This window comes from Beta vulgaris, chromosome 4 (assembly GCF_026745355.1).
Source record: "Beta vulgaris subsp. vulgaris cultivar EL10 chromosome 4, EL10.2, whole genome shotgun sequence".
Lineage (NCBI taxonomy): Eukaryota > Viridiplantae > Streptophyta > Magnoliopsida > Caryophyllales > Amaranthaceae > Beta > Beta vulgaris.
Window position 1 is genome coordinate 21,426,203 of NC_079205.1, and position 26,670 is coordinate 21,452,872.

The 26,670-nt window shown below is 37.0% G+C and overlaps 2 protein-coding genes across 2 annotated transcripts; both read right to left on the reverse strand.

Moving 5' to 3' along the window:
- Positions 1–14,945: 14,945 nt before the first annotated feature.
- Positions 14,946–15,395, reverse strand: LOC125496551 (uncharacterized mitochondrial protein AtMg00810-like). The gene has a single exon (XM_048642046.1). It carries the CDS (start codon positions 15,393–15,395, stop codon positions 14,946–14,948), a length of 450 nt encoding a protein of 149 aa, XP_048498003.1.
- Positions 15,396–18,377: 2,982 nt separating this feature from the next.
- Positions 18,378–18,755, reverse strand: LOC104899362 (uncharacterized). Its single transcript, XM_048642047.1, has one exon. It carries the CDS (start codon positions 18,753–18,755, stop codon positions 18,378–18,380), a length of 378 nt encoding a protein of 125 aa, XP_048498004.1.
- Positions 18,756–26,670: the final 7,915 nt, after the last annotated feature.

A 26,670-nucleotide genomic window follows, 5' to 3' on the forward strand; every position in this document is an offset into this window, starting at 1 on the left:
CCTTCTCAATGGCACGTGAGAATTCTCCAATCCACCCCTATTTCTTCAGTTTAAACCCCTCTTAAAATATCGAAGATACCCTTGGAGTCCGAAAAGGAGTCTGACTGTTGGACATTGAGCTAAGCTCTATTTACAGCATAAAGCTCAAGTATTCTGCGTAAGGAGTGCAGTCCAAGCAAGACACATGCGACAGATGATGTGATCAGCGGCGGAGCTACACTGTAACAAGGGGTAGCACCTGCTACCCCTGAATTTGTGAAAAAAGTTGAGTTTACCTTTTTTTTAAAAAAAAATCAGAGAGAAAAGTCGAAAAAAGCGTGTTTCCTATTCTGAACCTTAGCTGTTTCTGAACTTCTTCCCCTTTTTCTCTCTCCTCCAGTCCTCCTTACCTCCCCTTCTCTCTAATCTCTCTCAAAATTAACCGGTGACAAATCTAATTCTGTCTTAAAGCTGAAATGCCAAGTTAGGGGACTAAGGTTGGGGCTTTTAAATTATGATGACGAAGATCTCGGGCTGCCGAGTTGCTCCATGCCAAAGTCAGTGCTTGGACTTCTAGAGTTGGTAGTTTAAAATTCTTTCTTTCTAAAGTTCTTTAATTGGTTTTCCATTGAATTTAAATTGTTGATTATAAATTACGGTAAATGATTCGGAATTTTGGGTTTATGAATTTGTTGGTTCGTGATTAAAATTTACAGATTTGGGAATTTTATTAATGAGTGAAATTATAGTTAATTTGTAATTTTTGGAATTTATAAGTTTGTGAGTAAATTTTAGTCTTGTTTACTTTGTTAGTATATTCTAATTTGTAAATCTCTTATCTACATTGATTATAGCTACAGAATTATACATTTAAAGTATACAACAAATTTATAAGAAAAACTAAATTAACAACAGATGATATAAGTGAACAATTGTAATTGAGCTCTTGTTATCAATGTAGTCAACAATGGAGAGGAGAGAGAAATAAAGGGGGTGAGAGATGGAGGAAAGAGAACCAGAAGAACTCTCGTGGGAATTGTGAAGAAAGTAACAAGTTGGCTAATGTGTTTTTTTTTTTGGAATCTGAAATGAATTGTGTTTGAAATGTATTTAGAAACTACAATAATGTGTTATCACTCAAAGGCGTATGAAATTAAACCAAATTTAAAATCAAATATTTTCGATTTATAAACGGTTGAATTGGCATTTTTATTTGGTATTGATCCTATCGCAAAATTACGCTACCCCGTGCTAGAAATCCTGGCTCCGCCCCTGGATGTGATGAACATTTTGTGCGTGGTTGGTAGTGTTCTTGCCGCTGCATGTTTCTTTGATCTTCACATTATATATATCCTTCGCTCGTTTATTTGGCAACTACCTGATGGCTATCATCCATGCTCATTAATCATCATCATCATCCACCACTTTATGAATATCATCGTTATTTTTTCTACGAATTTTTCACCAAATACCCATGAGTTACTGCGAAATTCACCATCTGCTATCAGAGTTTTGAAAATTAACCAAATAACTCCAAACCACAAAAGAATTTCCTATTTAATCGCAAAATTTTGGTGGCCACAGAAACCCCTCTACTCCTAATGAACATCACCCTTAGCCACCAGCATGGTCAAAAAGAGAGTGATGACCATTAGTTATTGAGGGATCTGGTATATTTTTGTAAGCTCGAGGTATTTGGTGATTTTTTTAAAAGTTCTAGTATATATGGTAAATTTCGTAAAAACACGGGGATATTTGGTGAAAAATCTATATTTTAGAATCACAATCAAGCCCCGTAAAATTAAAAAGCTAGCAGCATTGAACTATAATTTTACAATACATTAAAACAACGCACATCATCTACAACATATTTTCCGTCAGTTTATCAATTTTTGAAGGCTCCATTCAATATATCAATCTAAAATCCATATATATAAACAACACATATGAAAGGTATAAATTTCTGAAAGTCCTTTACTTATTTCAATTCCAATTTATTTACTTATTTCGATTGCAGTTTATTTACTTAATTCAATTCCAATTTATTTATAGAAAGTCACTAACATTTTTTTTTTTTTTATGATGGAGATTCTAATACGCGTTCCGGGCTATAAATCTCTATTATATACGCCAAGGGATGAGGTGTGGTGTCCTTTTTTGAAGTGACTAAAATACCCTCTAATAATTTAAAACAATGTTTTTCTTTTTACAAAAAATTGAAAAATGAGAATCAATGAAGCTTGCCATACGAGTAGGTCAAAAATGAAATATGCAATAACATTAATAACTTGACAAACTAGACTGACACAATCATTCACGAAATCAATTAAAATCTCCAACCAACAAAAGTTAGCAATATATCGTGATAACATAATATTTCATATTTACAAAGTTCAAACAATATGGTTTATTAACATTTATAATTGTTAAAGAACTTTACTAAAGTCATTGAAATGGAAATTATTAATTCATCAACCAAATTTTACAGTGACGATATTGAACAGTTCGTTAAAAATCAATCACCTTTAGATTAAAAAAACCTCAATAATTTTCATCACTATCAAAATAATTTTAAATAACAAAAAAAGTCAATTTGTATATAATAACTACATAAGATTGTCGACGCACGCATCGCGTGCATATGCAACTAGTATTATAATATTGCAATTAACTTCTTGCACATATTTTATTTTCTTTTTTTTTTTTGTTTGATCTTCATGTATATTTAATTTTTCATGATTGCAATATTATCCACCTTGTATATTAATTTTAGTAATGACCTGATTAAATTTTCTAACGGCAATACTAGATAACAACCATACTAGGTAACTTGTAATTTGTTTGTTAAATTAATGTGGTAAAATTAAAAAAAGATATTTGATGTTTAAAACATACTTTTAGCATTATTGTCTTTTTTTTAGGTTGCAATAATTCATTAATTTCGTGTATACATTTTTATTTTCAATTTAAATTGTCATTAAATTAAGTAAGGGTATTCACCCCCAATCCAAATCTTTTTATTATGTGGTTTATTAGTTTTTTTTTACTCTGTTTTACAAAAATAAAATTGGATAGGTCGTAAGATTTTAGATGACTATAGGTATTCATCGGGTCTAACCAGTTTTGGGTTGATTTCACCTCGGGTGCAATCTGTACAGGATCTGAATTATCGGTTCGACCCATTAAAGATTGAGTTATGGTTAGTATAGTATTACAGGTCGCGTGTGGGTTTTTGATTATTGGGTCATGTTGTTTCATGCTGAGTTATAGATGCGAATGAAGTCGAAACCCGATCTTCTCGAGTCTAACAAGTTTCAAATTGACTTTAGGCTATATATCAACTGGGTTTGGAACAAAACTCTCTCGAGTCGAACCAGATTAATTATGGGTTAGGTTATGGTTAATCCTTGGGCCACAGTGGCGGATCTAGTGTGGGCTCAGTGGATTCAACTGAACCCATGAAGATCCACGAAAGAAACTGACATTTACAAGAAAAAGAAAAACAATCTATATAATAAAAAAAATAGAAATTGCACAATAAAGAGTTTGATCTTGTGACCTTAAGTTCATATACTAAAGTCTTAATCACTAGACCAAGTGGTATTTAGTGTTAACATTTTAAACCACAATATCAATAAAGGATAATTTTCCTTACTCGGGGGATAATACAAGCCTAATAACTAGTTTATAAGAAAAAGCGCCAAATTCATTTAAAGGTTCTGAAGATCAGTTTATTTCTTATAGTTCGCATAAAGCTTAATGCCTTGGTGTGCTGAAGGTCCCGGGATCGATCCCAACAAGGACTATGTTGTATTTTTTTACTTCCTTTTTTTCCCTTTTTTTTTTTATTATTACTACAACTCATGTTTTGTTTCTTGGTTTTATTATTTCTTTTAATTTGATCCTCCATTTTCATGCTTTCTTTCTTCACAAATAATCCCCTCCCATCAAGTACTAATATACTAATAGGAAATGAATCTGGTTTAATTTCCACTTTCTTCCAATTTTAGTTGCTCAAGCGACCAATTTAGATAGCATTTATAATCTATTAGCCAAATTATATTGCAAAGACCTTGATACTGGTGAGTCGTTAATTATTAATAGCATTAATAATTTAGTAGTCAACATCTATAAGTGTTTTTAACACCTTTAAATACAAGTATTAATAGTAAAAATTTGTCACGTGATTTGCTTGCGTATAAGACTAGTTTTTGTTCTTTTTTAAACAAGTTTGAACTCACATTGTTCAATTCGTGGATCCGTCACTATTGAATCATAATAGTATTTGATATCAATAGTGGTTGGTATAAAGAAGGGTGGATTTAGTTAGGTCTAAGTTGGTTCGGGAGGGAGGGTAAACCTACATAATCCTTATATCTATATTTTAAAGAAGAAAAAACAAGATTAAAAAAACTGCAATATGCCTATAAGAAAGATATCGATCTTGGCTCTTTGCACCTTGCTCAGATTTTAAACTACGCATCTTATTGTTTACCTTATCTCCAGTCAACTTTCGACATATAATATGGTACTTGTTTGGATTAGCAAAAAAAGATGCATGGAAAGGACAAATCAGGATAGTATTTTAACCTTAATCACCTATACATCTCCAACTAATGAATTATGGGTGAACTAAACATGAGCCTATACAATGCCAAGTAACCGATCATACCGATGCAATATATACTAGGTGGTAAAGTAAATATTTCAATTGATCCCAAAAAAATGTAAATGTTTCAATTGATCAAAAAAAAAAAAAAAAAAAAAACGTAAAAGTTTCAAAAGTAACTAGTGTTTGGGCAAAGCATGAGTTATTTTTTAGTCATGTTAACTCAAAAAAATTATCTTCGATGTAACTTGTTACACCATAACTTATCGTATATCAATATATCACACGTGTGAACTCTTTCATGTCGTTATAATTGACTTCTATGTCATTATTATACTTAGCTATATGCTATTATTACTCAGTTTTATGTCATGTGTACTCACTTTCATTTTTCAGCAAAGATGTATCATTTTCTCGTATTTCATTTTTATTTGTCAACTTTTTATATGTCATATCATTATCACTAATTTTTATATCATTATTGTCGTATTTCATATCATTTTTGAGCTGTCTCATGTTATTTTTTTATAAATTTATTTTATGTCAATTGTGAAACTCTTTCATGTCATTCTAACTTACTTATATGATTTTTTTTTAGCAAACCCAGTTATATGTCATGATTACTCGATTCTGTGTTATTTTTCACCAAACTTGTATCAATTTTCTCTATTTTATTAGTATAGTCAACTTCTTAAGCAATATATCATTATTACTCATTTATGTGTAATTATTACTCATCTTTATGTCATTATTTACATTCTACATGTAATTTTGGAGTTATTTTTTAAAGGTAAGATGAAGTCTCTTGCAAGGAAGGGGGGAAATTGGGGATCCCACCTTGCAAGGGGTGAGACTCAATCCCTTGACCTCTGGGAATGGAGGTGATGCCAATACCACGGCTATCACCTGCTGCTCATGTAATATTGGAGTTGTCTCATGTTATTTTGTATTAATATGTCATATCATTTATAGAACTCTTTTATGTCATTATTTTTACTTTTTGTGACATTTTTTAATAAACTTATGTTATTTTGGAGGTAACGTAGGTGATTAAGTAAAAAAAAAAGGAGGAGAGAGAAGATTGTAATCAAAACTTTAAATTCATTAAGTTTAGGAAAAATTGATTCAAACAGTCTCAATTATGAGCACTCTAACAAAAATAGTCACAACTTCAATTTAATATTGTTTGGTCCTAACTTTAGGGGGTATTTTACAAATTTGGGTCAGGTTAACAATTATTAATCGGTTAAACATGTGAAAATTTTTGTTGACTTTTTTTATCAAAACAAAGGGGGATGTGTGGCACTTGGCAGGGAGGGTGTTTCAAGGTAATGGGATGGGGTCGCGGGGGAGGGGGTTTTGAGGACGGGGGAGAGGGTGGCGGGGGACGGGGAGAGAGTGGCGCAGAATGTTGTTGATATCAAACTTCAAATTCCACATAAACAACTCTAAGATATTTGGGGTAATTTATTTGAAAAGATTAAACAATATAAAAGATTATAAAAATAATAGCTCACATATAATAAGGAAGCACTTATTACTTAACCTATTACATGAAACTCTTACACTACTCTTTTAAAATCTTTTAATTTGCTCTCTCTTTTGGAGCTTGGCACAACTCACATTAGTTTGTTGCACACTTTGCAACCAATGCACTAATCTATTTATACTACTATACCATATTATTCATCTTTCAACTTTCACACTAAAATTGTTATTTGTCAAACTTTCCAACTATAGCATGTACGTGGGGGTAATAGGTGGCTTCAAAAAAATTCACTCAAGCATTAAATGGTAGCACCAAATCTTTTACCAAAGAGAAGAGAGTGGACGGTGATGTTTAACACCCCCCCTCAACGACTACTATCTCTCATAGTTAGTCCAGAGGTCATGCCAAGTTGTTTACGAAACTTTTCAAACTTTGGTCCTCCAAGACCTTTTGTGAATATATCAACAACTTGGTCCTCCGTGTTCACTTGTTCAAGTTCAATCTTACCCCATAGAACCTTTTCTCGGAAAAAATGATAACGTACCTCCGCATGTTTTGTTCGCGTGAAAAACAGGATTTTTCGCTAAATCTATTGTAGACTGATTATCACATGCTAAATTGATTCCCCGATCAATTGGTTGATGCAGATTCCTGAGTAATTGCGTCAACCACACACATTCTTGTGTAGCCATAGTTACCGCTTTATATTCTGCTTCCGTACTTTATAGTTACACTGTTGGTTGTCTCTTGCTACACCAAGAGACTGCTCCAGAACCAAGATTAAACACATACCTAGTAGTCGACGTACGTGTGTCGAGATCACCAGCATAGTCAGCATCACAGTATCCGACAACTTCAAACTCTTTGCCATTACGGTATATGATTCCATAGTCGATGGTCCCTTTCACGTACCTCAATAACTGTCGTACTGCCTTCAGGTGACGTTTCACCGGTTTTTACATGAATCGACTAATCACACTTACTGCATATACAATATCTGGTCTAGTTAATGTGAGATAGATAAGACTTCCCACCAATTGTCTATACATGGTTACAACTTCTAGATCTTTGCCTTCGACTAAACATAACTCTGTATTAACCTCCACTGGAGTTGACATAGGCTTGCAATCGACCATTCCATATTTTTCTAAAAGATCACGACCATATTTCTATTGGCATAGAAATATCCCATCCTTAGTCCCCTCCACTTCAAGACCAAGAAAGTGTTTTAATTCTCCGAGCTCCTTCATTTGGAATCGTACTGAAAGATTAGCTCTTGTTTGTTGAATCTCCTCTTCAAAATCTCATGTGATGATAAGATCATCAACATATACAAGAACTATTGCCAACTTTCCATTTTGATCTTTCACAAATAAGCTCGAATCAGCTGGTGCTACAGAATAACCACTATGTAACAGAAACTCCGCTATCTTTCCATACCAGGCGTGTGGTGCTTACCTCAAACCATAGAGCGCCTTCTTTAACTTGCATACATAGTGTGGATAAGAATGATTCTTGAACCCTTTAGGTTGTTCCATGTATATTTCTCTATCCAACTCGCAACGTAGAAATGCATTTTTGACATCCATATGCCAGAGCATCCAAGAATTACTACCTGCAAGTGCTAGTAAAACACGAACTGTAGTAATCTTAGCAACTAGACTAAATGTTTCATTGTAGTCAAACCCATATTGCTGAGAAAATCCTCGAGCTACCAACCATTCCTTGTACCTTTCAATGGTACTATTAGGTCTAGTCTTCACTTTGTATACCCATTTGCAAGAAATAGGTTGAACTTCTTTAGGCTTTGGCACTAACTCCCAAGTCTCGTTCTGGTGCAGAGCTTCAATTTCTTCTTCCATGGCTTTTTTCCAATCTCTTCTTTGAGCTGCCTCATTATAGCTACTTGGCTCTTTTACATCCTCAACCATTGCAGCATTTGCATATCTTTTTTTTTGGTAAAAGGTAAGTAGATTTCATTAATGCAATTACCAACAAATGTTGCCTGCCTAATAACAGAGCAACCAAACCATTGCCAGCCTACAAAACAAAAGCTGCAACATTACAAGGCTACAACAAAATAACCTAGTTAGACATAATATAATTCAGTCTAGCTAGACCTTCAAGCCACTCCTTCTCTTCCGGACTTCATTTTTCATTAATTAGCTGCCTAACTCTATTACAGAAATTATGCATAACAGTATCAATAAGTACATCAGGTCTTGGAACTCTTTTCTCCCAATAGGCACAATTTCTAGAATGCCAGATTTGATATACCAGGGCAGCTAATGCAGCTAGAAAAATGCTCCTCTTTCTCTTGCTTGCATATTTCCTCTTCCATTTTCTCCAGCAGCTGTTAATCTGATCCATAGGAGTAGATGAAATAGCCAGCCATCTGCATATCTACACATAATATTGCTGACTAATACAGACATTGAAAACAACAATGATCCATGCTCTCCTCTTGAAGTCCATACATCATACATAAGCTGTCATTAACTACTCCAATTCTAAACAAGTGAGCTTTAGTTCTCAGCTTACCAAGAGCAGCCACCCAAGCAATACAAAATGCTTTGGGATGTTATATTCATTCCATACCCAGCTACTCCATGGTACATTCCTAGAATCACCTTGTAACCACTTGTAACCCTCCTTTATGGAATAAGAATTCTGCAACTGAGTAGTGAAACTTGTCTTCATTTGCTCTTTAACACTGCAAACCTGCTTCCAACCTCAACCTAAATCGTCATTTGTAGGCTTGTAGTCCCACCAATCTCTCGTTTTAAGGTACACATGATGCACCCATTTGACCAAGATCATTTCAGGCCTGTTGGCATCAAACCAAACATACTTCTCTAGAGCTGATATGTTCCATGTCACACAATTTCTTATCCCAAGACCACCCTGACTTTTTGTTTTGCATACCCAATCCCAAGCAACAAGAGGTGGTTACATCACATAATTAATTTATACAATAACATAACGCAGCAGCTGAACATATATCACGAACTTTCCAGACTAAGCTAATCTTTGAACTTCAGTTCACTCCTACAAAACAACTGAATCTGCCCCCACCAGGACAGGTTCGAAGGAACAAAACGGTCAGCTTACGCTGGTACACAAGTCCCACCATTTACCGATTGCGGCATAGGTGTCAGGTTCCTTTAGATAGGGTACCTCCTGATTTACACTCTCATTGGATCTACTTGAAGCCATCTACACAGAATTCTAATGTTTATACAATCATCACATACATACTCTATACACATAAATTTGATGCACATAAACACATATTCACATCATCACATAAAGTTATTATTATTATTATTTTTTTTCGAAAATATACTTAAATATATATATCATTATTAATTTCAAAATCCAAAATACTTGGTTTTTGAAGTTTTCAAATTGTTTGCTCTAATACCAAGTGTAACAGCCCTCTCTAGTTAGCAGCTTATTTAAGACTAACTCTAATTAATTAAAGGATTAAGCTACTAATTAGAGATGCTGTTAATACAGATTCCTAACCACCCTGCCCTTGGAAGGTTAAGAACCTGCATATATATGAGCTTAGTTTACGAAATCCACTTAAGATACTTAATTATTACATCGTAGTCTAAGTATTTAAAGGTTTGAATTCAAAAATTTAAGTTACATCACAACATTAATTTATACAATAACATAACGCAGCAGCAGAACATATATCACGAACTTTCCAAACTAATTAAGCTAATCTTTGACCTTCAGTTCACTCCTGCAAAACAACTAAATCTGCCCCCACCAGGACAGGTTCAAAGGAACAAAATAGTCAGCTTACGCTGGTACACAAGTCCCACCAATTCCCAAATAATAAGGTGGCGAAAAATAGATTTTCATTTTTAAATAGTATCATAGTCAATGAAACTCAATATTTCTTTTCTATAAATATCATAATACTCCTTCTTCGTAATTAAACTAGTATAATGGCGTCCACACAACATAACAAATAACTTTCCATTAACAACACTTATACTTTTCCAATACTCACTTAAATACATTAATACAATATTCAAAATACTTTTACTTTGGGAAGGAACACGAATGGAGGGCAATCAAAGCCCATATCTCCAAACTTTTTGAGGGACGTCTCCCTACTTTTCCTAACTTATGCTTGCAAGACTTCCCAGGTCATGTCCCTATATAACAGAGCAATACCTGCTCCAGAGCAATACCCGCTCTAAGGACTCAAAGAGCAAACTCGCTCTACAAATGTTGTTCATCACTGCTAATGCAGCTACTTCCCTTTTAAAAATGGTTCTATGCGATGAATTACTAGGACTTCTTGAATTTAGCCAAAGTTTAGGGTTCCAACTTCATATATATATAAAATACAGTAGGTATTCATTAAGAGAAAAACATTGAAAGGTCGAAGGCACAATGGTTTACAAGTCCAAAAGTGATTAAGCGAAAAGTCGAGTTTTTTTTAGGTGTTGTTTACTTCTCAAAAGAGGTTATATTCAATCTAAGAGGAAGATGTGATACAAGGTTGTGATACAAGGTTGTGAAACAACAATATAAGTACTTTTACAGTAGGTTATCATAGGAGGGCAGCAACAATGGAAGCACTTAATACCAAAGCACAATCGAAATAGAAACATGGTTTAATCAGTTTTAGAGGAAGTTGACATGCAACGATTTTTGATTCACAAATCATCAACAACAAATTATAATTAACACATTGAAATCACATACTTATAACTTATTATCAAAACAGTAAGTTTCCTTATACAAAACATATTCGTAGCTCCATAATTTTCATAAACAAGTGTTATGACAAAAATTGAGAAAGTAAGCTTCAAAAGTGGTTCTTGTGTACCTTAACTTGGTGTTTAGGAAATCAAATCTTGCTTAGCAAATTTTACCACTTCTCCAGCAACCTCCTAAGATCTTAATAGAAACATTCATCACCTTAAAGTTAATAATGAACCCAAAGAAATCAAGTTTAAAACCAATATACCTCATGCATGCTGAATTTCAGCCATAACTCACCTTCCTTAGTTTTTCTTAGGTTTACAGGGATGGAACCTCAAAACTAACGCTTTCCCAGTGAGGAGGACTCCTTGATGAACCTAGGGATGTGTTTGCATGCAAGAATCAGAGCAAGGAACAAAGAGAAGCAAGCTGCCAAAGTCTTCCCTGCAGCTCGCCAGATATGGTGTGAGAAGAGAGAGAGTGATGAATGTGTGTTTCTTGTGTTTGTTTGTGAAATGATTCTGATGATACTGAATGAGGACCGACCTTCCTCTCACATATATGGAGAATGGGTAAGGATAAAAGCGTGATTTTCGGTTTAGTCTTAGGGGTAGAATCGTCATTTCCCATGCTTATATACTAACCAGAATTTCTTAAGGGGTCAACTTGGATTTTCCTTCTCAGTTTCTTACTAATCCTTAATTATTCTTAACTGAATCTCTCCAAAAAATGAAGATATATTAACCTAATAAATCCCTAAATCTCACTTCCTCGAATAACGAATCGATATCAAATACTAATACAATTCTCATAACTCCGAGACGATACTCAATGTTCTTAGCATAATTCATGAATTACTCAATTATCACATAGCTCATGTTATTAGTTAGCTAATAACACATAATATCCACATTAGCAACAATTTCACTTAACATACATTTACACTTTAAGATTTCGGAGGCTATCAATCACAATTTAAATTAATCATCATTAGCTTAATTGATTGTGGATTATAAATTCTAATATTAGCTTAATAAGTCAGGCTATTACAATAAGATAGATGTCTAGAGCTCCAACATCTAATCTTCATTAACATTCTGTCTACTAGCATTTCACAATCATGCTTGTTTAAAATTTTCGAATATAAAGGAATCTCTAAGTATCTCACAAGGAGGGGTACTTTCCTAAAACCAGTTACATCTATGATCTCCTGCTGTATCCTTTCATCCACATTACCATAATATATGGCAATTTTCTCTGGATTAGCAACTAAATGAGAGACTTGACCAAAATTCTGCAAAGCTTGAATTAATAGCTTTACTGAATTGAGATTGCCTTTGCAAAAGAGCATCAGGTCATCAGCAAAAATCAAGTGATTTACCCGAGGTCTATTGCATCTGTAATGAAACTGAAAATCCTCGTTGCTTGCAATCTTTTTTAGTAACCTTGACAAGTATTCCATTCCAATCACAAATATGAGAGGTGAAATGGGGTCACCTTGTCGAATTCCTGAAGCTCCTTTAAAGAACCCATGGTTACCCGACCCCCATTTACATGCAAGGTGTAGCTAGGGGATGTTATGCATTCCATCATCCACCTTGTAAACTGCTCCGGAAAACCCAAACCAATCATCATGTCCTGAATGAAACCATAGTCAATAGAATCATATGCTTTCTGCAGACCAACCTTTATTGTGCATCTAGGGGGAAGATTCTTCCTGTTATAACCTCTCAAGATATCCTGACATATCATAATGTTTTGTATTATCACTCTCCCACTTACAAAGGCCCTTTGAGCTTCATTTATCAAACCTGGGAGAACCATTTTGATTCTACTGCACAACAATTTTGAGATAATCTTGTAAACAGCATTGCAGCATGCTATAAGCCTAAAGTGCTTAACACTTGTAGGTTGATCTATTTTGGGAACGAGGGATAATGTAGTGCAGTTTAATTGTTTCAGCAGCTTGCCATAACTGAAGAAATCTAAAACAGCCTTAGTAACATCTTCTCCCACTATATGCCATGCTTGCTTAAAGAAGAAACTTGTGAATCCATCAGGCCCTGGAGCCTTATTGTTCCCAATTTCAAACAAGAGATTTTTCACCTCCTCCTTCTGAAACCTCATACAACGTAACTCTTGAGGGTCCCATATTTATCACTATTCTTCTAATTTTCAGTCTTAGCCCATTTGCACTACCAAACAACTTCTGATAGTATTCCACAAAGGCAGCTGCAGTAACATTTTCTCCCTGGACCACATTACCATGAATGTCTTCAATACTAAATATCCAGTTATGTATTCTCTTTTTCCTCAGTTGTGCATGAAAAAAAAGTTGAATTACAGTCTCCATCATTCATCCAACGAGTTTTTGCTTTTTGAGCTAGTAAACTCAATCTAGCTTTATTCAATCTTGTGAAGGATTCTCTAGCAATCAACTCATCTGTAGTTGATGCCTCCCCTTTCTTGAGTTTCAACTGAATTTTTTTCAAGTTTGTTCCTTGCATCATCAGCCTCAGCCTCTATATTTGAGAGACATTGCCTATTTAATGTTTCAAAAGGCATTTTCAGTTTCTTAATTGTTGAGACCACTTAAAACGTCAAAGTACCAGCAAGAGGATCTCTCCAATTCTCCTCTACCATACTTAGGAACCTATCAGATTCACACAATATATTGAAAAATCTAAAAGGCTTGGCCCTTTTATTTAATTATCTATGGATTCTCACAATACAAGGACAGTGATCATATCATCCTTTTGGCAAGAAAGAAGCTTCAGTGTATGGAAAGCATAGCTCCCATTGTCCATTCACTAGGACTTTATCAATTTTGGTGGCCACATAATCATCCTCCTGCTGCTTATTGGACCAAGTAAAAAAGGGTCCAGTCATTTTAGCATCACCTAAGCCACAACTATCCACACAATTTCTGAAACTTTCTATTTCATTAAATGGAACAGGCTGACCTATTCTTTCATTCAAATTCAAGATACTATTAAAATCTCCCATCACCACCTATTAAGTGTTCATGACATCTATACTGCACTTAATCAAGTCATTCCACAATTCACATGTTTTTTCTTTCTCATTATGGCCATACACCATACTCAAACATAATTGAACTCCAGATGCCTTGTGATTCACTACACCATAGATCATATGATCTGTCACCATTCTCACATCAACTGTAAAGCAAGAGGGTATTCATACTAGCCAAATCCTACCTCCAGGATGGGTAGAATAATTAGTAACAATTGACCAATTGGGCCATACTCTGGGGAAGACCTTTGTAAAATTACCAGTCTTTACCCTAGTTTCTAGGAAGCTAAAAAGTCCTACATTATGATTTTGGATAAATTTCCTAAGATCAAAATGCTTCCATGGACTATTTAGGCCCTTAACATTCCAAAATCCAAAGTTATCTATTGAGAATGAGGGCGTCCACCCCAGATTGAGGTACTCCTTCATTCCCACTCACCATCTATCCTTCATTCACATTATGCTCCTTAGTCATATCATTAACTTCTGAAAGAAGTTTATTTCTTGATTGATTTCCTTTACAAACTAAGTATATATACAAAGATAATTGCCTCACTAACTAAGGCTAACTTTTAGGCAACTAATTATACACAGTTGACTAATTCAAATTATTAACATAATTTACAAATATATACTCTAACACACCCCCGCAGTCGAAACGGGAGGAGGTCGAACGTTGAGACTGTTGCGAAAATCTTCAAAAAGAATCAATGGAAGCCCCTTCGTAAAAATATCAGCTATTTGATACCGGGATGGTACATGGAGAACTCGAACTTCTCCACGGGCCACTTTCTCACGAACAAAATGAATATCCATTTCAATGTGCTTAGTATGTTGATGTTGTACTGGATTCCCGCACAAATAGATAGCACTCACATTATCACAATAAACCAATGTAGCCTTTCTGATAGGACAATGAAGCTCAAGTAAGAGATTATGGAGCCAGCAGGACTCCGAAACTACATTGGCCACGCCCCGGTACTCGGATTCTGCACTAGAACGAGACATAGTGGGCTGCCGTTTAGAGGACCACGACAATAAGTTATCACCGAGGAACACACAATACCCAGATGTGGAACGCCGAGTATCAGGACAACCACCCTAATTAGCATCAGTGTATGGAAGAAGGGTGGAAATAGATGATGGATAAAGATGGAGACCATGATCAATAGTACCCTTAACGTATCGAACAACACGTTTGAGGGCCTGCATATGCGCATCCATAGGCTGATGCATAAATAAACAAATCTGCTGCACATCATAAGAAATATCTGGGCGAGTAAAAGTGAGATATTGTAAAGCACTAGCAAGACTCCTATAGAGAGAAGGATCGGAGCATGACGAATCAGAAAGGGCACTCAGCTTCGGTTTTGTATCAATTGGAGTAGGAGAGGGTTTGCAAGATGACATTCTGGCACGCTTAATTATCTCCTCAGCATACTTGCGCTGAGACAAAACCAAACCACCTGCATGACGGGAGACAGCAATACCCAAAAAATAACTCAAAGGACCAAGGTCCTTCATAGCAAACTCTGAAGCAAGGAGATCCATAATAAATTTCCGCAGGGCAGTAGAAGAAGCAGTCAAGATGATATCGTCAACATATAGAAGAAGATAAGCAGTGTCAGTACCATGGCGATAGATGAACAAAGAATTATCGGATACTTGCTATTGCTAAAACCAATCTGAGCCACAAAATCAGCAAAGCGACGATACCATGCCCTGGGGGCCTGTTTGAGCCCATATAAAGATTTCTTCAGAAGACACACATGATGCGGATATTGAGGATCTCTGTAACCCACTAGCTGATGCATATACACTGTCTCATGCAGATCACCATGTAAAATTGCATTCTTCACATCCAATTGATGAAGATCCCATCCTTTGGATAATGCAAGACTGAGAACAGTATGAATGGTAGCCGGCTCAACAACCGGACTAAATGCTTCACCACAATCAATGCCCACCTGTTGAGTTTTACCATCACCTATAAGACGAGCCTTATATCGCTCAAAAGAACCATCAGACCGTACCTTATGAGCAAAAATCCACATAGAACGAATAATATTAGCATCAGATGGACGGGGCACCAACTCCCACATCTTATTTTTAATAAGAGCATTAAATTCATCATCCATAGCCAATTTCCAATTCGGGTCACGAAGAGCACACACAGGGTTTTTGGGTAGGGGAGACCGGTTTACTGAGGAATGGAGTGAAAAAAATTTCTTAGGCTTAACAATGCCATGCTGGCTGCGTGTGGTGGGTCGTGAGCCGGAAGGAGGATTGGGGCGAGTGGATTGGCGAGAGGGAGGCCGCGAGTCTGGGGCAGCAGGGGAGATAATGGGCTTCAAGGTGAGGGGCGGCCCAAGTGAAGTAGGATGGGCAGTAGGTGAGGGAACGCGCTGGGAATGTGGGGCAGGCCCATGCGTGAGATGAGGAGATAGGCTGGCTGAGTGGTGAGGCATAGAGGGAGGGGAAAGCTCGGGTAATGGGCCACGCATAGGATGGGCAGTGAGCCTCTCAGAGTGGACTGGGGGAGGAGAAGGTAACTCCAAGGCAGAAACCAGAAAATCATAAGTGTGAGTATGTGGGCTATGTAATTTAGCAAAGGGAAATTGGAGTTCATCAAAAATCACATGCCTACAAATAATGATTTTTCTAGATGAAAGATCATAACACTTATACCCCCTATGGTTGGAAGGGTACCCCAAGAAAATACAAGGAGTAGAGCGGGCTTGTAGCTTATTAATAGAAGTAGATGGATGAAGAGGAAAGCACAAACACCCAAAGACCCGAGATGGGAATAGGAAGGTTCTTTGTGGAAAAGAATTTGAAGAGGAGAGTGATATGCTAAACTCTTGTTGAGAAGAATATTGTGAAGGTATGTAGCCATTTATAGTGCATGATGCCAAAAATTGGAGGGAAGCGAAGAATGAGCAAGAAGAGTGCGAACCATATTATTTATAGAGCGGATTTTTCTCTCTGCCTTACCATTTTGGGAAGAGGTGTAAGGACATGAAAGTAGAAAAGATATGCCATGTTCTTTACAAAACATCCAAAATGGGTCATTATCAAATTCTCTACCATATCACATTGAATGTTTTTAATTTCCCGTTCAAATTGAGTGTGGACATAAGCTCGAAATTGCAGAAAAGTGGAATATACTTGGGATTTTTTTCGAGATTGGAAAAGTCCATAAATAATTGGAATAATCATCTAAGACAACCAAATAATAACGATGTCCCACTGAACTCAAAACCGGAGATGTCCAAAGATCACAATGAATAATATCAAATGGCATCAAAGTAGTAGTAGTAGAAGCAACAAAAGGCATTTTAATATGTTTCCCAAGAGGACAAGAGTAACAAACAGTAGAATCACTAAGTTTATTACATTGAATGAGATTATTACGCCTAAGACTATCTAGAATAGGAGCACCCGGATGACCCAGACGATCATGCCACAATGAAGGTGCAAGAGCAGCAAAGCTAGAAGCGGTATGGGCTTGAATATTGTGGATGGCAGAAAAAATGGGATAAAGGCCCCCCTGACTCTCACATCTCATGATTGGACTCCCCGTCTGTAAATCCTTCACAACAAACCCAAACGGATCAAATTCCACAGTCACAGAATTATCAGCAGTAAATTTACGTATAGAGATCAAATTTTTAATGAGTTTGGGAGCATGCAAGAAGACAGTTTTAAGAGCTAAAGGGGGATTAGGGGAAGGTAAGTGTGCATCACCATAACCCGAAATTGGAATAGAATGACCATTTCCGACAATAATACCATCATTTTTGCTCAAATTAAAATAAGACGAGAGAGTACCTTGAGTGGAGGTCATGTGAGAAGTATCACCCGTGTCCATATACCAGTTGGTGTCCGGTGGGTTAAGCCCAAGAGTGTACATCGCTGCCTCGATGTCCGTAGAAGCCTGAGTAGTATCCACGGCATAGGCCTGTGGTCGTGGCCTAAGGATGGACTGCCCCTGCTGCTGTTGTGATGGTCCAGGTGGCCGAGAGGGAAAATTAGGCCGAGCCCAAGCAGAAGTGGGATACGGGCAGGGGGGAAAGGCCCACCCATACTGCCAACCTCCCCATGGAGCAGCAAGAGGAGGCTGCTGCCCCCGTTGGTTGCCACGCCTGCGCCGGAAACTGACCAGAAAAATACGGTCCGGTGGGCCGGCCACCTGACTGCTGCCGGTTACGGCCACCACCCCGGCCACCTCCCCCCGAATTTTTATTTTTATTTTTGGAACCCGTTTTCTGATGATTATGGTTACGGGGAGGTGGGGATGTATCCAAAGAAGAACCCTCAGGGAAAGACGCCACAAGGGCCGAGGAGGACGTACCTATGGAAGCCTTTTTAGCCAAACCCGCTTCTTCCAACACGAGCATAGAACGGGCTTGATAGAAAAGGGGGAGAGGATCACTTTGACGTAAGAGAGTACCAACACCGTTGTAAGCCTCAGTAAGACCCGCAACCAACTGCAAAACGAGTCTATTATTGGACACCGGAGCACCAACATTTTTAAGTTGATCTGCCAACATTTTGAGACGTTGACAATAGGCCGAGGCATTGGGAAAAATCCTCCATGGAGGTATTGGAGAATTCCTGCTCAAGAGTGACGGCCCGAGATGACTTATTATCCTGAAGTATGTCACGAAGACGCTCCCATGCGGCTTGAGCAGTAGAATCGGGTTCAAGAATGGTGTTTAGAAGGTCACCGGAAATTGTGCCATAGATCCATTTCAAAACGGTGGCATCAATAGTAGACCACTCATCCTTTTCTTCATCCGTGGAAGGAGCTTTGGCCGTGGACGAAGGAATAATATGATTGAGAACACGATTTGAACGTGCATGAACTTTAAACAATTCCGCCCACGTAGAATATTGCACGGTTTCCATATCAAGAGTGATAGGGATGATGTGTTTAATATTGGAGGCATTAAGAGAAGAAAGAGAAGGAGAAGATGTAGAAGAAGAAGATGAAGAACTCGAACCAGTCATGGTGGTTCGTGGTGGTGGGCGACCGAGTGTACTAGGGCAGCGGAAGAGGAGAATTTTCAAAAAAGAATAACCCTAGAATCTGATACCATGAAAGAAGTTTATTCCTTGATTGATTTCCTTTACAAAATAAGTATATATACAAAGATAATTGCCTCACTAACTAAGGCTAACTTTTAGGCTTCTAATTATACACAGTTGACTAATTCAAATTATTAACATAATTTACAAATATATACTCTAACAACTTCATCCACTTGAACAACTAGCTCACCATTCATTGTATTCAGAGGATGATCAATCACTCCACATGTGACTTCACCTTCATACATCCCCATCTGTGCCTTCTGGTCAGTTTAGCTTCTTGTACCTTATGTGGTACAATAGCTTTTACCACCCATACCTTCTTTATCTTCAACTTTTTTCTCTCCTCTTGAACCTCGTCCTTCTTCTTCCTACACGCCTCACCATTATGACCAATTCCACCACATTCATCACATTTTATTAGCCTTCACTCATACTTGATCATTTATGAGGTTAGGACACCATTTTCATTTTCAAATTCAATCTGATCAGGCAACTCGTCACCAAATTTGACCTCAACCATGACTCTTGCAGCATCCCATCGTTTTTTCTGAGCTGTTACTTTATCAGTTTTAATAGGCTTCCCTATTCTGCTAGTCAATTTCATCAAAGTATTTGGTCCCAAATACTTAATATGTAAACCAGGTACTTGCACCCAAATTAGTACCACATGAGTCTTCATACATTCTAAGTTGAGATCTACAGTCCATTCCTTCACCACCACTGGTTTACTATCAAACATCACATGATCCAGCTCTAGTGCTTTGATTTTATCCACAACAGTTTTGAATCTAATCAGGAAAATGCCATTTCACCTTACAATAATTCTGTCTATATTGAACTTACCCCAAATTCTCCGTGCATACGTACAAAGTACATGATAAGGTGGTTTAGCACCAACAATATAGCAAGCAATCGCCGAACTTCAGAAATTAATCTCCTCAAAATATCCTCATTTTTAATTTTAGTCACATCATTACAGTTCGATTTCATACCTTCCAGATTGAGTCCTTCATCTCTCAAACCATGAAACAAGGTATTACTCCATCGCTCACCTTTTTCAGAGGTTATAGGTTCTTTTACCGGTCGTCTTATTGAAGAAATCCATTGATTGAGAGTTTCATCAGCTGCCTTCCTAGCTTCAATTACTTGTTGATGGATTCTTTCTGAATCGAACAATCTGATTCAGAGTCCTTAGACCACTCTAATCGTGGAATTAACATTTTCTCTCTCATCGATCTAGTCTTACTTTTATTACGAATCAATTGTCTTCCTCTATCACTCCTGGATTGTTGGTCATTTCCCTTTGAGTTACCACCAGTTGGCATAGCCTCAACGCGAGCTGAATGGTGCTACTTCGCGAAAAATTTGAAATTCTAGAGAGAAGGTAGAGCTTCTCTCTCTAACTTCATTTAGACCAACTATTTGATATTAGCATTTGCATATCTTAGATTTGGCTTTCTATGCCTTGTAGACCTGCGTAGTGCCAGGTGAGGTTCTTCTTCTTCAAAATCATCAGTTTGACTTGGCCTTTCTTCTTCATATTTCTATGATGTGCTCCTATTTGCCATGGATTTTTCTGTCTTTCGGCTGATGTAGGTTGAGATATCTCAATCTTATGACTACCACCATCTTGACTAGACTAACCTTCGTCTTTCTCGTCCATCTTTTCTTGAAGCTTTTCCTCGATCTTCTTCGAGTCTGGCAATACTACAACTCGTGGTGACCACCAAGATGATGCTTCATCAAACACCACATTTCGTGACACATGACATTTATATGGTTGTTGGATCACAACACCTCCAACATTTCCTCTGATCATCATATCCCACAAAGATACATCGAATAACCTTTTTATCAAACTTGCTAGGCATAAGCTCAGGAACAAAGACGTAGCATACACATCCGAAAACTCAAAAATGGCTCACTGTTGGCTTCATCTTTCTTAGCTTCTCAAATGGTGAGACAAAATCTAGTCTCGCCTGAGGTAATCGATTTTTCACATGTGTCGTTGTTCTCATACACTCGACCCAAAAACGTGGTGGCACGTTCTTAGCATGCAACATACTCCTGCATGTCTCATCAAGGTGACGATTTTTTCTTTCATCTACTCCATTTTGTTGTGGAGTATTTGCATAAGTGAGCTATGGTGTCGGATCTTGCAATATTGCAAGTATTGGAGAATTCTCTGGATGTATACTCTCCTCTGTTGTCTGTACGTAGGCATCGAATTTTGCCACCAACTTCTTTTTCAACTTATTCCTTAAACAATTTGAAATTGTCAAATGCTTGAGATTGCTCTTTCATGAAATCAATCCAAACATATCTTGAAAAATCGTCAATGAAAGTGATCATTTGGCGTAAACCACTCGCCATGTTTTATTTTCCCCTACTTTCTCATCCTGTTGTCGATCTTGTCGAGCTCCCCCTCGATGGAAGCCTCCTCTACGTTGTCCTTTTCTAAATCCCCCTGAATGTCTGTTTGACTTGCTAGGTTGATTACTTGACTCGCGTGTCTTATCACCTCCCTTATTTGACTTCTTGTTGCCAAAAGGAGCTTTCTCTTCATCCTTAACGGAAACTCCGGACATCTGATTTTCTAGAGCCCCCTGGTTGGCCAACACATTCTCAAACTCAATTAGAGATGGTTGTGTAGCCCAACCTCGGATCACCGTGACAAGACTACTATATCCAGGCTTTAAGCCATGGACAATAATCCTGCGTATCCTCGTCTTGGTGATGGGATTTTCATGATCTAACTCTGTGATTTGCTCACACAAAGTTTTAACTTTGGTGAAATACTGGTTCATCGTCATGTTATTCTGCTGGATCGACAACAACTCATTCACGAGAAGCTGAAGTTGAGCATCGTTCTTCTCTGAGAACAGAGCTGCAAGGGGTCCTACGCCTAGAGATGGCAATGGGTCCTGGACCCCATCCAGACCCGTTAGGACACTAGTGGAAAAAATCCCATCTGATGCGGTCAAAACTGGACTTACTGATGCGGTTTTGGTCTGCACCAGGTGGGCTCGTAGCAGACCCCATTTGTTTACTGATGCGGTTTTTACCCAAAACCGCATCAATGAATCTATTAACTACTGCGGTTTTGACCCAAAACCGCAACGGTAAATGATTAACTACTGCGGTTTTGCATCAAAACCGCAGCAGTTGACCACCCCAAAAATCAAAAAAACATTTTTTTTTTTTTGCATTTTTTCATTATTAATCAATAAAAAATTAGTAATATATATCAGTAATCATTTTATTAAGCATATTATACTCAATTGAAACATAAATAATTAGATACATGAGAATATTAACTATATTTTTGCGACACATAACACATGAACTAATTTGTTGACCTTGGTCTCCCAAACTGTTTGCATGGGTGGCTGCCCCCCAATTGTTAGGACTACCAAATATCTGGTGAAGTACAACAATTTTAAGGCATGATTCTCATCGTTGCACTCTCCATCCTGTGATTGAAGGCCCCTCATCCAGGTCATATGGGGACATGTAACATGTACAACCCTGCATGAAGAGAATGACACACATATCTCAAACCACATGAGAAGCAAATATGTAAGGCAATGCAGCAAATGAATTGTTAATAGAATCAACACATGGATCGAAAATAAGATAAATCACCAAATGACCCATACACCAACCCACATACAAACATTGACATCCAAGGTTCCTCAATTTTGCCTCCCAGACTACAATTGTTGATGGATTTACAATAGGGACGCCAGCGACATGCATTAAGACAAATATATTCCTCAATTTTGCCTATCAGAACTTTCATAAACTTTCATTTAATACATTTCAAACTGACAAATCAACCTGACATACTTCATGCTTAAACTTAATGAGACCAATCAAGCACAAGTAAGTATATGAGGAATGACCAATTGATAGTGTAATGTGGGTGAAAACGTACATTCAAGAAACAAAAGGGCCTAGGTTATGTTGGAATTGGGCATTCATCATCCTTGAAAATCATAACAACTTTTAGTCATTTGGTATAGCTCCTCATTTGTCCCTTTCCTAGCTCCCTCTGAACGAAAAATTTCTTATTCTTTGACTGATGGGGAGGGGAGGAGGGGGGTTTATACCATACACCAACCCATATACATATATTGACATCCAAGGTTTAGAAAACAAGACAGGAAATCACAATGAAGTAGAAAGATGATTAGTGACATATACGAAACTTACAGCATAAGATTTGCGCCTTTTCAAAGCTTCGCGAGCAAGTTCTTCATCCCCTTTACTAGGTGCAAGTTGTGCCCGTTTATACCTTTGAACCCATGAAAAAAATAATAAGTATGATTAATGAGGAAACATAATATGATATTGAATATAATTCAGCCCCATGATCAACTTACCAACCGTCTGAAGCCCGCTGAGCAGCTTTACACTTGTTCTCCAATTGCTTTTGAGACGCCAAAACCTTAAAAAAAAAGGAAAGGTGAAAACATTAACCTTATTCGGTGGTGGCCGTCAAGCAACACACTTGCTGTCATGATTAAGCTCATGACTTCGAAGCCAAGGAATAGATAAATCCAAAAGGGGAAGAAAGAAAGGAGAAAAGGGAAATGTAATATCCATAATATTCACTCAATCTAGGAACTATCAAGAGAAAGATGTACCTAGGCAGTAGACTGACGCATTTTGGTCAAATATTCATTCATCTCAAGAACAGTCTGTTCTAGAATTTTCTCTGGATCCTCAAAACTGGTTGAAATTACGTTTGCAGACAACTATGAATGAAAAATACGACAACCCGTCAGAAAAAAAGAGTCAAATGTCATTAGTGAAAAAGATACACAACAGTAAAAAAACCTGACTTCTATAGACAAGTAACTTTTAAACTCAAACCTTGACAACTCGAGCAAATCGATCAAGGAGGTTCATTTGTGAACTAATAGAGCCCCCACCAAGGCCATTACATCTAGACCTATTAGAATGTAATAATTGAACTCCACTCAATCTCAATGCTCCAATTGCAAGCTCAGCAATGTAATATGTTTCCAATCAGAAACAAACACTAACATAAAAAACATTCGCTCAAACCAAGAACAAGAAATTCAACATAATTCATCAAAACACCCACTAAAATATTACCCATTGCAAAAAAGCAATAACTAATTCTCAATCATTTTGTTCCAAATCACCCCTCAAATCACACGTGAAATAACCATTTCACCCAATTCTTCAAATCACAATAACTAAATCCCACAAATATATTACTAATTCCTCCAAAGTCAATTGTTATACATAACAATTTCAATTCAAAGAGCATACCCATATTCATAAACATTCAAAGTGAATTGTTGTGGAAGGAACTTCTCCTCAAATGTTGACGTCAAGCTCATATTATTATTGGATTTTGCAGAAAGCCACCTATACTGATCAAGGATAAGTAAAATAAAGTCATGTCAGGGACCAAAAGGTACCTATAAGCTAGTAATGGAACAGATAATAACAGGTACTTAACGTAAACCATCATCCAAAAGAAAGGGAAATTGACTATCTACCAAAGATGACAACCGGAGAACAAAACTAAATTTCTAAAAATATGTTTCAAACTGGACAAGATAAAAGAATCGATCAACAACATAACATATGCAGAAAATATGGGCTTCAGATATTATAAATGGCATGAGAAAAGACTGTTCCCAACCTGAAAGTTGCGATACATCACGGAGCACAAAAACCACAGACCATGTAGCATTTAGGGAAAATGAGATGCAGATCAAGCATTGGCATCAAAATTTCATTGAAGGTCATCTCCTTCTCTACCCATCCACCCCTTTGCCAAGTCATTGATCTCTCATCTAGCCACGTAATACCACCAATTTACCCTTCCTTAGAAACAAACCAAACCCAATTAAGTGCCTCTAGCTTTCATGACTAATCCTAACCATATAAATGATTAAATTCACTCCCTCACAATCTAACAAAGCATAAAGTTTACTATTAGCATATACAAGCAGAATTTCGATCCAAACTAAAGAGTTATTTACCTTCAAAGCTGCCTTGCTTACTCGTATAAAAGGAGTTGAAAAGATTGTGGAAATTGCTGAATTCCGAAAGAACATAACCGCAGTAGGCCAGCTGACGAAAATTCCAACGAAAAAACAGACAAAATGAAATAAACGAAAATTCCAGTCCAACCATGAATAAATCATATATACATATATACCATAATAACACATATATACAAAATTACAGTCCAACCATGAAAACAAACGAAAATTACAAAAAAAAGGGGCTTTGCTAAACGCCGCCCTGGATTTTCCTACTAACGCGCTGTATTTTAGTACAAAAATACATGGGTTGTTTTTTTAATACATGGCTTTCCCTCCCTCCTTTCCTCTTTCCCTTTCCTTATTTAAACCCCCCACATTTCCCATGTTTTCCACACAATTCACTTTCATTTTCCAAACTTTGTTTATTGACTTTCCTTTTCAAGAAATTTCCGGCATTGACCAAGGTGTTTGGCGGCGTTGACCAACATTTACCGGCCTTGACCAACATTGACCGGCGTTGACCAATCCAGAATAAATTCCTCTGGCATCATGGCAAACAATGTGAGTTTATGTAGACGGCAAAACTGGTCAGGCGCCTAATTTAGGCGTTTGACCATGTGGTAAGGCGCCTAATTTAGGCGTCTAACCACATGGTGAATTAGGCGCCTTACCACATGGTGAGGCGCTTAACTTAGGCGTCCAACCATGTGGTGAGGCGTCTAACTTAGGCGTCCAACCATATGGTGAGGCGCCTAATTTAGACGCCTTACCATATGGTTGGACGTCTAAATTAGGCGCCTCACCATATGGTCAGACGCCTAAATTAGGCGCCTCTCCATCTAGTTTGACAATTATTTTAGGCACCTCACTTGTTTTAGAGTTAAGTCAAAGCATGATCTTATATGCTTAAAATATCCGTTTAGAATATGTAAAACAATAATATCTTTACATGGTAGAATATTTGTAAAAATTTACTATGTTTGAGCTGAAATGTAGAATTTACATGAATATATGTAGATTTTTAGCATATTATAATAATTATATTTACATTTTCAACATATATCACATGTAGATGTCTTATATGTAGATATTTAGCATATTTGAGTAGTTATATTCAAATTTTTAACATAATAAATGTTCAATTACATGATATATTATATTTAGATTTTTAGCTATAATAATAGTTATATATAATTTTTAACATATTAGATGTAGAATTTACATAAAGTGATATATGTAGAATTTAATAATATTATAATAGTTATATTTTCATTTTTAACATGTTAGAGTAGTTAAAATATAGTAGACATAAATTATTTAAATTATAATATTTTGCATATTAGACTAGGTTATAAGCTCATCTTAAATTATAAAAAACATGAAATATGAAACTATACAAGAAATCATACACTCATCCACTCCTACGCCTAGAGATGGCAATGGGTCCTGGACCCCATCCAGACCCGTTAGGACACTAGTGGAAAAAATCCCATCTGATGCGGTCAAAACTGGACTTACTGATGCGGTTTTGGTCTGCACCAGGTGGGCTCGTAGCAGACCCCATTTGTTTACTGATGCGGTTTTTACCCAAAACCGCATCAATGAATCTATTAACTACTGCGGTTTTGACCCAAAACCGCAGCGGTAAATGATTAACTACTGCGGTTTTGCATCAAAACCGCAGCAGTTGACCACCC